General features: G+C 61.5%; 2 protein-coding genes across 2 annotated transcripts; both read right to left on the reverse strand.

Annotated features, from left to right (window-relative positions):
- Positions 1–1,008: 1,008 nt before the first annotated feature.
- LMXM_31_2640 (putative cystathionine beta-lyase) lies at positions 1,009–2,208 on the reverse strand (the record flags this gene model as incomplete). The annotated part of the gene is made up of 1 exon (XM_003878062.1): positions 1,009–2,208. One exon carries the CDS (start codon positions 2,206–2,208, stop codon positions 1,009–1,011), a length of 1,200 nt encoding a protein of 399 aa, XP_003878111.1.
- Positions 2,209–5,398: 3,190 nt separating this feature from the next.
- LMXM_31_2650 (conserved hypothetical protein) lies at positions 5,399–11,506 on the reverse strand (the record flags this gene model as incomplete). The annotated part of the gene is made up of 1 exon (XM_003878063.1): positions 5,399–11,506. The coding sequence occupies one exon, from the start codon at positions 11,504–11,506 to the stop codon at positions 5,399–5,401; it is 6,108 nt and encodes a 2,035-aa protein (XP_003878112.1).
- Positions 11,507–12,688: the final 1,182 nt, after the last annotated feature.

The following is a 12,688-nucleotide window of genomic DNA, read 5'->3' on the forward strand; positions in this document are numbered from 1 at the left end:
GGGGAGAGGGAGGGGGAGAGGGAGGGGGAGAGGGTAGGCGTAATGTAGGGAGGGGGAGAGGGAGGGGGGCCTCGCACACGTCCGCACGAACATCACATCACATCACATGGACAACAGCACGCTAAAAAAAAAACGAAAAAAAAGACGGAAGCTGTGCACGAAGAAAAAAATTTATATATCATATATATGATATATATATATAATACTAATAAACAGCGCAGGAGAGCAACAAATGCGGAGCCCGTTCGCGTCACTCGTGGAGGGAGAGGAGTGGAGGCAGCGGCGATAGCATGTAGGTGGGGTGGTGGACATGCCGTTCACTGACGAACCCCGTCCAGTGGATCAGCAACACCTATAAGATGGTGTCCTCCTTTTCTCTCTCTCCGTCATCTGTGCTTGCGCGTCGTTCGCGAGTAAAATTACCCTCCGTCTATAACGCGTGTGTCGACCATATTCCAGTTCGTTGTCCGCTCACCTCTGCGGCGCTTACTTCGGCCCGGCTTTCGGCGCCGCCACTTCCTCCGTTTTGAAACGGGAAAAGAGAGGGAGAGCGCGAGGAAGCAGTGGGCGCATCGTCTGATGCCCGCGTGCCGGTGTGCGCGCATCGCTCGTCCCTCACACACGTCCCACCTCCCACCTGCTGCTCCTCTCTCTCTCTTCGCCGTCGCTTTTTGATTCATGCAGTGTGAAGACACGCACACACATGGACAGACCCCCACTGACACAGGCCGTGCACCCTCACATCCATATCGTGTCGCCGACTTGTGCGCGTGCGTGGCTATCTGTGGCGGCGACGGTGTGCGAGAGGGGGGGCGGGAAACGCAGTGTACGCCACACCACGCCGGCACAAAAAGCGGAGACCGCAGACACAAAGAAAAGCGAAGGAGGAAAAGTCTGCGATGACTTTCCGCGTTCGTGCTCGTGTCGAGATAAGCGGTGCCACGTCCAGAGTAGTGGAAAGGGCGAGGGGGACAGAGGCGAGCCAGTCCCTGGAGAGGGTCTAACCGCTTAGCAGTCCATCGACTCCCGGCTCAGCTTGTCGAAACCCTGGCAGAGGTCCTGCTTGAGATCCTCCAAGCTCTCGAGGCCGATCTGGAAACGGATGAGGATGCCACCTGGAGCGAAGGTGGTTGCCGTGCGGTACGCGCTGCAGTCGAAGCACATTACAAGACTCTCGAAGCCGCCCCATGAAAAGCCTATGCTGAAGAGCTTGTAGTTCTCGATCATCCGCTCCACGTCCTGCAGCGTGTACTGGGGGCGCAGCACGATCGAAAAGAGGCCGGAGGAGCCGGTGAAGTCGCGCTTCCAGATCTCGTGGCCACGACAGCTGGGGAGTGCCGGGTGCAGCACCTTGAGTACCTCCTCGCGGCTCTCCATGAAGCGCGCTATCTCGAGCGCGCGCTTCTCCGCCTCCTTAAGGCGAATGTACATGGTGCGCAGCCCCCGCAGGCCCAGGTAACAGTCCTCGTTGCCGGGCACCGACTGCATGAGGTTCATGAAGGCCCGCAGCTTTGGGTACCACTCCTCGTTGGCTGAGATGAGACCGAGCAGCATATCTGAGTGGCCGCCGACGTACTTGGTGCCAGCCTCCACCGAGATATCGCACCCTATGCCGAGAGCGTCAAAGAAAATGGGGCTGGCCCAAGTGTTGTCGATGATCGTCGTGATGTTGAATTCGCGTGCCACAGCGCAGATCATCGGCACGTCCTGGACTTCGAAGGTCTGCGATCCCGGTGACTCCATGAAGATCACGGTGGTGTTGGGCTTTTGGCGAAGCAGCTCACGCAGCTCGTCTGCCGTGATGCAGGGATCGTAGTAGGTCGTGGTGATGCCCTTGGTCATCAAGAAGTTGTCACACAGATTACGGGTAGGCAGGTAGACTGCGTCCGCCACAAGAATATTGTCACCGCTGTTTGCGGCCGCCAGCAGCGCGTACGCTATCGCCTGCATGCCAGAAGACACGACAATACTGCCAGCACCGCCGGTGAGCTCAGTCCAGGCGTTCTGCAGGTTCGTCACGGTGGGGTTGCCAGCAGTGCCGTACCAGTACGCGGAGCGGCGCTTGAGTGCGTCATCGAAGCTCTTGTAGAGGACGGTGGAGCCGCGGTAGATGGGGCAGTTGATGAAGCCACATTGCTCATCCGGGTTGCGGCCGAGGCGGCCCAGCTTGGTCTCGACAGAGCATTGATCAGATGGCTGATGTGGCATGGCAATAGGGAAGAGGCGTGGCTGAGGGTAAGCGAGAACGCGCAGTCGTAAACTGTTTGCGGGCGGGTGGTGCTGGAAAGGGAATGGGGATGGGGTTGAGTGGTGGCTGAGCAAGAGATGAGAGCGCGCATCTAATGTGGGGCGGTGGCGTGGATGTATGGGTGAGCGTGTTTACGTTGTCGCGCATTCGGGCACACGCGTGGAGGCGGATGAAGGGAGAGGGTTACGAAAGAAATAGCGAGAGGGAAAGCGGAGAGACGGTGCGTAATGGATAAAGAGCCAGCCAGAGTTTCGGCAGAGAACAGCTGGCGGTTTGGGTCCAAGGAGGAAAGAGGGAGGGCATGCGGGAGTGTGCCGCAACGGCCCTGAAGGCCCGAGGAAAGCAAAGATGTCGTCCCCTCCCTCTCTCCCCCTTCACTGACTGCTGCGCCCGCCACCCGTGAGCCCCGCGCAGCAGCACGGGGGCGTGGCAACAACTGAAGAGATTCTATAAGCCAAACCAGAGCACTGATGCCCGAGGTGTCAGCTCGTTGCTGCGGCCTCTCTGACTCCATCCATGACGGTGATCATGCTCACACTTGCGTCTGTACGCCTAAGTGGCTGTGTAGTGAAGCACCTCCTCCAGCACCGCCTGGGCGTCCCCGATGGCTGGCTGCCACACCACTGCCGTGCTGTGCGGACGCCGTGTGGCACTCCGCACCGCCCGCTGCTGAGAAGTTACAAGCCTCGTAGAGGGCGGCGCTGGCGCTGTGAGATGACACCGTCTGGCTGTGCAAGGCAGCCATGCGAGGACAGAGGTGGGCTGCCGATGACGGGTGCCGCCTCGTCGACCCGCGTCCCAGCGACGACCCCCTGAGACCGGGAGAAGAGTATCCGCTGCCTCGCGCGCTTCATTTCCTCTTCGCATCTTCAGTGGTGTCGGCCGTGCCACGGCTGTCGCTGCACGAATCGACGCATCCTACACATCAGCACTGAAGGGCACGGCATCCACGAAAGCACTTTGCACAAAGCCAGCACTTCAGCTGCGGAATACCGCTGCGGCTGCGCTCCAGCCCAACAGGGGGGGTGCTGAATCGGCTGATGTGCGTGCTCTGCAGTGCGCCGCTGAAGTTCGTGCAGGCACACGCGCCACATGTGCTGCTCGGCCTCGTTGACGGGTAGCCAAGCCTCCTCTGCCAGCACCTTTTGATGCACGCGCGGCACGGGGCACATGCAGTTTGTGGAGAAAGAAGAGGCTTGCAGCGCTCGCCGCCTCGCTGACTCTTGACTGCGAACGACGCTGACGTCTCCAGGGATCTCCACACCTCCAGCAGCCGATAGTGCACCTCTCCGATGCGACGCGCCTCCATTGCCACTGGGCCTCGCAAGACAGTGAGCTCGCTCTCAACTCGAACACGCTCCTCCTCAAGCTCCGTCGTGCGTCGTGTGACGCCGCCACACCTCGTGCTGCTGCGACATCCTCCAGCTGACCGGTGCTGCTACTTCTGTTGGTCACTGCAGCGACTGCGCAGCCTCTGTCGTTGGGGTGCGGCGGCGGCCATGGTGGCGTATCAGGTGAGCTCTGGGCCTGTGCATCTACCTCATCCACCGATGTCAATGCAAGTGGCGGTAGCAAGGTCGCACGCGTCGCCTGGGTCGCGGAAGAAGGACTGCTGCTAGGCCGGTATGTATGCGTGGAGGACAAGGATGCTGCCGAGTCCACCGCGAGAGAACATGACCGCGTCCGAGCGTCGAAAGACTCTCCAGTGAGGGACTCAGCTCGCGCGACGTCGCTGTCACCCGCCGCATCGGGAGACGCCGGAGGAGCCAGCAGCAGCGGCAGCGACGTACGTGGCGGTAGTGAAGAGAGTCATGCCACAGATGCTCGATATGCTCATCGTCGCATAGACGTCAGTAGCTGGCTTTCGAAAAACGAGCGCACACAAACTCAGGCATACACACACACACACGTGCGCAATGTGCTGTATGACGTGTGAACTCCCCCCGTGGCACCTCTTTACGAGCACGAACAGCTGTGCCTGTCTGTGTGTGCGTGCGGGTTCCCGACCTACCTCTCCTCGATGAAGGGAAGGGTCGGTATCTCTTGTTGAGCGGCGCGCATGTGTGTGTGTGTGTGTGAATGAGGGCCTAGGGGAAGAAGAGAGAGAGCTGAATAAGGCATTCAGCAAATGTTGCTCGTGCTGAGCCCAGCGCCTGCACGCCTCGTCGTCACGTCGATCGTCGCTGCACGAAGCCGTGTCTACGCTCCCAGAGCAGCACTCGCCGCTGGAAAGATGTGTGCCGTGGTCGGCATGGTACGCGTTGTTTGTATGGACTTGTTTCTCCGCCTTGGGTGGTGGAACAGTGCAACGGCATCCCGTGTTCGCATGGGTGAGTTGACGACCCACACGCACCCGCACGACGGCACACAGAGACGACCGAGATGTCGAGTCCCACCGGGGACTCGTTGCATCCCTTTTGGTGCACCAAGGAGTTGTCCTCACTCTTTTCTTCCGAGTCGACACGCACTCCCTCGCCTTTCAGCGTGGGCTGAGGGTCACTGTAACTTATTATCATTATGGCTGTGAGACTTTAGGCGGATGTTCGTATTGGCGGATATGTGTGGCGAGGGCTGGCCTTGTCCTCCGCTCCTCCCTCCCAATCTCTCGAGGGCGTGGCCGTGCTCGCGTCTGTGATGTCACCCCTTTTCGTGTGTGTGTGTGTGTGTGTGTGTGTGCTGTCTTGGCTCTCCGCGTTGGGGCTTCTGCTTACGGGCCCCCGTAGGATGAAAGGTGCGCCACCGGCCAGCACATGCGCCGACTCATGACGCGAGGTGGAAGAGAGCACAACAAGCAAGCAGCGTATCCGTGTCTCGTGATCACATTAGCGATGCTCGATTCGAGAGAATACAGAGAAGCACACACACGCACACACATTCGTGCAAGAGTACAGCACAACAGCAGCGTGCAGGCAGGTGCAGAAGCAGTCGGTCGCCGCAGCTGTGCACCATGGTGCACAGCATCAGCTGCGGCATGTGCATGCTTCTACGTGTATGTGTGTATGTGTGCGAGGCCAGCACCGTTGGCACCGGCGCCACTACCACACGAAGTGATAGAGAGACAACGATCCGATCAGCGTGCGATTTTCCACACACCGCCTGCTGCAATAGCCGCCTGCCCCCCCCTTCCATCTCCCCACCTACCTCGCCCCTTCACGTCGAGGGATGCGGCTGGGCCATCAGGTGCTGCCGTGTGTACTCATACATGGTTATGGCACCTGCTACGTGCACGTTTAGCGAGCGGATGAGCCCGTATTGCGGAATCTCGACGCAGACGTCGAGCAGCGGAATAAGCGGGGCCGGCACGCCCTGGCCCTCCGCACCAAGCACCACCGCACACCGCTCCGGGAAGGAAAACTGCTCCAACGGCACGCTCGCCGCCGTCTGCTCGATGCCGACAACCACGTACCCGCGACGCCGCAGACCCTCGAGGTAGTAGGGCAGGTCCTTCGGCACGACCTCCTCCCACGGGATCCAAAGCTCTGCGCTGCGCGCTGCTGCCACAAAGTGCGGATGCTCAAACACCTTCTTCTCCGGCACCACGATCGACTCGATGGCGAAGATTTCGCCGCAGCGGCACAAGCCGGCGATGTTCACCGGATTCTCCAGCAGCGAGCCGACGACGATGATGGACTGCTTCTGTGTACGCAGCGCACGTGGGTGCAGCTCGTTGTACACCTCGCTCGTCCACCATGACGACACCTTTTTCTGCACGTTTGCCGTGGCCCCGTCGGCACCGCCGGCCTCCTCTCCAGCACCGACTCCGGCGGACCTCGCAGTTGCGGCGGCGGCAGACGCCTCCAGCATCGGATCGCGCGTCAGCAGCTCCGTCGCCTCCCGTGTGTAATCCACATAGTAGTCTGACGGCGTACTCGTGTGAGGGATGCCGCGAAAACCCTTCAAGACGGACACCCGCTCCTGCACCCTCAAGCTTGCACACCAGTCGTGCACGCGCAGCAGCTCCATCGGGTAGAGGGCACCAATCATGCAACACATCTCCGTCTCCACAAAGCGCAGCCGCTCGAAGGCGGCAGCTGGCAGCACCTCCGCCAGCACCGTGTTCGCCTCCTTGCGCTGGACGCAAAAGAGGCTGCGGGGGCTGCTCGCCTCTTCCGTGTCGAAAAAAAGCATGCTCTCGTGCTTCTCGCGGAACTTCACGTGCTCCAGGGCTTGCAGTACGTATTCGTAGATAGCCGCCACGGCAGGCGAGATGGGGCGTCCGCGCGCGAGGCGGCGCTGGCAGATGTTGAAAAGTCCAATATGACTTATGATGCGCAGGAGGTGCTGGTTCGATGTGCTCTGCTGCAGAATGCGTGGGAAGAGCGACGTGAAAATGCCAGACGCAAGCGCCTCGTCACCCGCCGCAGCAGCCGCAGACTCAGCGGCGCCGCCGGCCTCTTCCTGTCGCAGCAGCACGTGGCAGGCAATGAGGATGTAGCTGCCGCAAACCTGAGGGCGAAGGCTGTAGCTGCCAAGGGCCTCACTCAAGACGGTGTAGAGAGAGGGTCGCTGCTCCACGAGTCGAATCGCGTACAGCTCCATCAGCCGGCGGACGCTTCCCATGTTGTTCACCGTCAAGCAGTGGAACACGAGCATGCGAAACACCTCCTCCACCTGGGCAGGTGGCACCGCGTGCTGGTCAGCCAGGCAGGGCAGCAGCGCGCAGAGGAGCTGCCACAGGCGCATGCGGGTGCGGTGTGTCCGTGAGTTGGGCATGCATGGCTCGTGCGTCACCACCGGGTGGCACGTGTTCATACGCAGCAGCTCCATCGTGAGCGGCACCGCACGACCCGCCACGCTCTCGTGACAGCACCACAGCAGCGTCGCTACTGCCATGGCGCGGCCCACGGCAGCCATGCAAGTGGTGGGCGGGTAGCACAAGCGCAGAGCCTCCGGCCACGTCCATAGAAGCGGCTCCGTGACGGCCACCGTTGACTCATTCTCCTCCTCGTCGCGGTTCGTATTGAAGAGAACGGCAGCGTACAAGACCACATCGCGCAGAACGGGCCAGTTGTTGGCGGGGTCATGCAGCACCTGCAGCGAGGCCGTTATTGCGGCGAAGTAGACGTCACGGTCCGCCGTTTGTGCATCCTTGCCCTCTCCCTGGAGAACTCGCAACAGGACCTCCTTTACGTAGTCGGGGTGGTGCGGCATGACGTAGTGCAGCACGGTGAATGCAAGGGCAGCGAGTCGCGTGTACTGGCGCGCCCCGACCTCTCGCATATGCTCCCACATGCCGTTCGCGATAGCGACGTAATCTACCACCTCTGGCACATTCGAGGACGCCACCCAGAGCAGCACATCGTACACGCTGGCAAGGTTCACGGTCCAGCACTCGCCAAGCTGGCTCAGTGCGTAGTCCTGCACGCGCCCCACAAGCTTAGGAGATGTCCGCATCGAAGTCGATGCTGCGGTGTTAGTGCCTTCCTGTTCAGCCGCAGTCAGGGACAGTAAAAGGAGATAGAGCGCGTTGCACACGTAGCGACCCTGCTGGCTGAGCAGCGTAGACCACGGCAGGTGCGACAACGCACTGGGGACGGCACCCGATGGGACGCGCTGCGATGGCAGCGCCATGAGCTGGTCGACGTACATCTCCAGCACGTCACGTGGCAGCACCACAGCAATGGGGCAGCGGGAGCTGGCGGCGGCAGAGAACGGCGGCGCCTCCCGGCACGTCGGCAGAGCAGTCGGGAAAAGCAGGCGCCCCTGTCCCACCACGCCGAGGCCTTCATCGTGCTGCGCCTGCGGCGCGGTGCTCTCCTCGTGCTTGAGAGAGAGATACCCGCATAGCTCACTCTGCAGCAGGCGGGCCGCGTTGCGGCTGACAATCAGCAACGCCGCAAGTCGCTCTTGCCCCGCCTCCTCGCCGCCAGCGGTGCCGGCACCCGACACAGACGTGGACTCGTAAGCGGCGGAGCACTCTCGAAGGAGACAGATGAGCTGCCGTACATGCTGCGGTGCGTTTAATGCCCCTGCAGCAGCAGCGGCCGCGGCCGGTGTGCGCGTCATCGGATCGCACGCGATCGCGTTGAGAGAGGTTATGGCAGCCGCCACTACGTCAAAGTTTGTGATGTTCATGAGCGCCCACGTTATGTCGGCTTCATCGTGCGTCTCGCTTTCGAACAGCGAGGGGGCGGTGCGCGCCTTTCCCGGCACCTCTGCAGCGCCGCAGATGCTCTGCAGACTCGCCTGCAGGGCCGCCATGATGTGTCCGTGTAAGGCAGAAGCCATGGACTGCAGTGTCGTGTTCGCTGGCCACAGCTGAGCGCACACGGCACCGCCAACACTGTGCTGAAACTCCACCAAGCACGCCGCACTTGCCAGCACGTGTGCAGCAGTGCAGTAGGCGCGCGTCTGCAGCGACGCGATCGTGGTTGCAATGCGATCGCCGACGGCTCGCACGAGCTCGGCGTGACGCACAGACCCGGTGCGAGTGAGAGCGCCGACCAAGAAGAAAGTCTCCTTGACTGCCACGATGTTCACCACCTCATGTGAGCCGGGTTCTGAAGGCGCCCGCAGTAATGCCTCAACGCGGCACGCCAGCCCCTCTACATCCAGCAACGCGTCCACCAGTGAAGGCGCCGCCTCATTAAAGCTGACCTGCCGCATCGGCTGTTGTCGCGCGCTGAGCTGCACAAGCCAGTGCTGGAGAAAGCGCTCCTCGACAGTGGCGCCGACGAGGCCGTACTGCCCACACGCGTCTACGTTCGCGATGCTGTGGCCTCCCGACTCACCGAGTGGGCCACACATGCAGTACAGGCGCCAGAAAGCCAAGTGCAGCCGACAGCGGCGCGGAGAAGCCGTCGCGGCCGCTAACGTTGTAAGTGCCGCGAAAAGGATGACCGTCACACGCACATCCAGCCAGAACGGAACGTTCTCCTGGACAGAGTCGCGCATGAAGCGGTGCAGCCGCTCCAACACCCCCTCATCGAGTAGGACAGGCTCCGCATCGATGCCCTGGTCCAGAAAAACTTGCGCAATGGCGAGCAGCACACGCGCCAGAGTGCATACTGTGAAGCGCGGCGGCTTTTTGATGGCCGTGTCCAGCATGCGATGCAGAGCGTCGATGCGGCCCGCCACGGCGTCGGCGTCGCCGGAAGACCAGCGGTGGGCGAAGAGGGACGCGTAGAAGCACTCCACCTCCTGTGCAAGCGGCTCCACGTCCGGCACAGCCTTCACCTCCGTCCCCTCGAACGCCTTGGTGTCCAGGAAGGACGCGGTGATCGGGACGCGGTCGATGTCCCCGCACAACCGCGGATCTGACGCACTCTGGAAGGCGTACTGGAAAAGAAAGCTCGAGGAGAGTGATCGCAGCACGCGCTGCGGCAGCGCCCATATACGGCGCAAGCCCACCTTGCGCACCCCAAGGTTTGGGTGAAGGATGAGCTTCAGCAGAAGGATTTCGATCCACCGCGGGTGCAGCGCCGCAGCGCTCACGCTGATTGTCGATGCCGCCGTGCCGTCCCATGGCGACGCGGCACTCTCAAGCCAGCTATCCAGCTGAGCGATGAGGGTGTCCAGGCGAGCCATGACAGGCTCGATAATGTGCCAGCCGTACTCGTTGAGTGACTCCAGCACCAAGAAGAAATTGTCCCACGTGGTGGAACTGAGCGAGTCGCCATGTGCGGCGGCGGCTGCACTGCCGATACCGCTGGTGGCCGTGCACCAGTGGAAGAGCGGATGAAACTCGATGATGGGCGGCAGAGCCACAGACGGCGAGTCAGTGCTCTGCCTCGCCTGCTGCTCCTGCTTTGTCATGTACACGATGCGCTTCAGAAGATACACGACGCGCAGCTGCATGTTCGCGCGGTGGCCGGCGTCCGTCTCCGTCGCTGTTAGGCTGCGATGCAGTGCGCTGCTCAGCACCGTCCAGAGAAACCCAGAGAAACGGAAGTCTGTGCGCGGGTCGAGGGAGGGCTGTCGAAAGAGAAAGTCGAACAACGCGGCAATGAGCAGCACCACCTCGTCGCAGTTGTCCCCATGGAGCAGCAGCACGGCGTCCTCAGCAGCAGCACCTGGTGTGCGGTGTGAGGAGTCGGGCGAGACGGCCGCCGTCGTCGACAAAGTATTAGGGCGGTTCGCGAGTGTGCACAGAAGATTGTGCACGAGATGCTCGTACGGCCCCAGCCCTTGGCCCCCGTCGAGCAGCAGCAGTGGAATGAGCACGCGCTGGCAAATCAGTGCAACGGGGACTGTGCGGTGCTGCTGCTGCAGCTGCTGCCCACGATGCGCACGCGTTGCTCGCACGGCGGTGTTGCTCGCAGTACTTGCCTCGGCCACCGTGGCACCGAGAGAGACGAGGCAGCATTGGATGAGGGACACTTTCAGCTCTTTGAGCCTCTCAGTAGACGGAAAAGGGTAGCAGGACGGAATGGCGCGGCAGCTCGCAGTCGGCGCCTCCGAGCCAATGGCGGCTGTGCTGCATTCACTGGCACCAGCGCCAGTGCCCTCCCCTGCTGGCCGCTGCGTCGACAACTTTGCGCGTTTCCATGTCTGCGCCCCCGTCGTCGATGCCGTGACCTTCTTGCTTGCTGCGGCACTGCAGGAAGTCGCAGCAGAAGCAGCAGCAGCAGCAGGGTCCTCGAGGGCGAGGCCGTGCAGCTGGAATGGCCTACATACCACCATGAGCGACGTGATCTGCCCGAGTAGTTCCGTGGCGATGCTTGCGTTCAGACCATCCTCGCGCCCTGTCTCTAAGGCTTCGCAAGCAGCGTGCAACACCTGCTCGCAGCAGTTCCTAGGCAGCAAGGACAGCTGCGCCACGGTGTAGCAGACGGCCGTGCGTGCATCCGCGGAAAACGGCGGCTGCGCGCTCAGCAGCTGCAGCACGCTCGACTGCCAACGCGCGCATACATAATCGACCCATTCCTGTCCCACGCCGCTCGCCTCGAACTCTGTGACATGTGTGCTTGCGTAGCCCAAGAGCGCGCCAGAGGCGGCGATGAGCGTTGGCGCGCGCTCGGGTGGAGGAGACGAGTGTGACAACGTTGCTGGCTTCAGGGCATCCGACGACGCCGGGGACGAGGTGTGAAGGCACTCTCCATGAAGCAGCGCTGCCCACTCGCGCGTCATCATGCCCTCGAGGTGCTGGTACAAGTCCGCGGGTCGAAAAGCGGTCGTCAAGTCGCAGGCAAGGAGAAACAGGCGTGAGACGTGTTCCCCCACGTCCTGGGTATGGCTGGTGCCACTGCCGCTGCCGCCACTGTCGCACCGCGTGGCAAGCTGATCGACCAGAGCAACAAACAAAGACGGCGACGACATGCTGCGTGAATGGGCCTAGACGAGTGAACACAGAGAGAGGGAGAAAGGGCGGTGAGTAAAAGACGACCCAAGAAAGGGTGGCGGTGCGTTGGGTGCGTGCTTCTCTGTACGTGTACACGGCGTCGACTGCTCCTTGGAGATGGCAACGGTGATGGCGGAGAGGTGGTGCACGCACAAGTGAAGCATGCTGCACCCATCCTACGGAAGGGGAGGGGAGGGGGCAGGGGCGGCGTGCTCGGTGTTATGTTATTGTTGTTTTTTTAGAACGGTATACAGAAGGAGAAGAGAGACGACCAGCAGGACATACGACGCTAGCAACGCAGCAGCACAACAAGACACACAGAAGCGGTGTTGGAGAAACCCCGAAAGGCGATATCGGGGCCCACGACCAGGCCCTTCTCGCCTCCCTGTCTCATGTGGTAGAGCGCCGTGCGCAGGTCAACCAAAAGAAAAAGGGGGAAAAGGGCGGCTGGACGGAGAAAAACAGGCGACGGCAGAGGACGAGGGGGAGGGAAGTGCAGCGTCGCTGCGGGCGCGTTCCTTTGCCTGCTTCCTCTTCGTCATTTTGGCCTCTCACGCTTCTAGCAGTTTCGCTAGGAGAACTCAGACGGTGACACCACGTGGTGGTTCATGGCAAACGTCACCGCATCCACCTCTGCCGACAGCCGCAGAAGACGCTCCGCCAACTCGTTGCATTTTTCGTCCATGGACGTCTGTGGAGCTCCGATGAGGGTGTCGGTGTCGCTGTTGCACAGAAGTTCTCCGAGAAGCATAGCAGAGTCGCCCCCCACATCCGTGCACAAGCCTCTGTTGGGTTGATGAGAGGATGAGGCAGACACATCGATCCCCGGAGACGCCAAGTCGCCCTTTCGAATAGAGCGATTGGCATGCAGCAGCGGGGCGGCAGCGATCACATGCAAGCTCGGCGGCGTCGGCGCCTCCAGTCCCTGCGCTCGACTGTCCACGGCAAATCTGTTCTGCTCTGGCTCCACACTTTGCAACGGATCGCAGCTCGCACCTGTGAAAGGCGGGACATGATCTCTGTCACGGGGCGCGGTCACATCAAAGCGAGTGACCCTCTCGACTTGCTCGCTGTCAGAAGGCACCGTTTTTGATGGTGCTACAGAGGGGACGCAAGAGGAAGGGGAAGAGGTGCCGCTCGACGCGCTCGAGCTGGACGTG

The sequence above is a fragment of the Leishmania mexicana genome, chromosome 31 (assembly GCF_000234665.1).
Source record: "Leishmania mexicana MHOM/GT/2001/U1103 complete genome, chromosome 31".
In the NCBI taxonomy this organism is placed as follows: Eukaryota; Euglenozoa; class Kinetoplastea; order Trypanosomatida; family Trypanosomatidae; genus Leishmania; species Leishmania mexicana.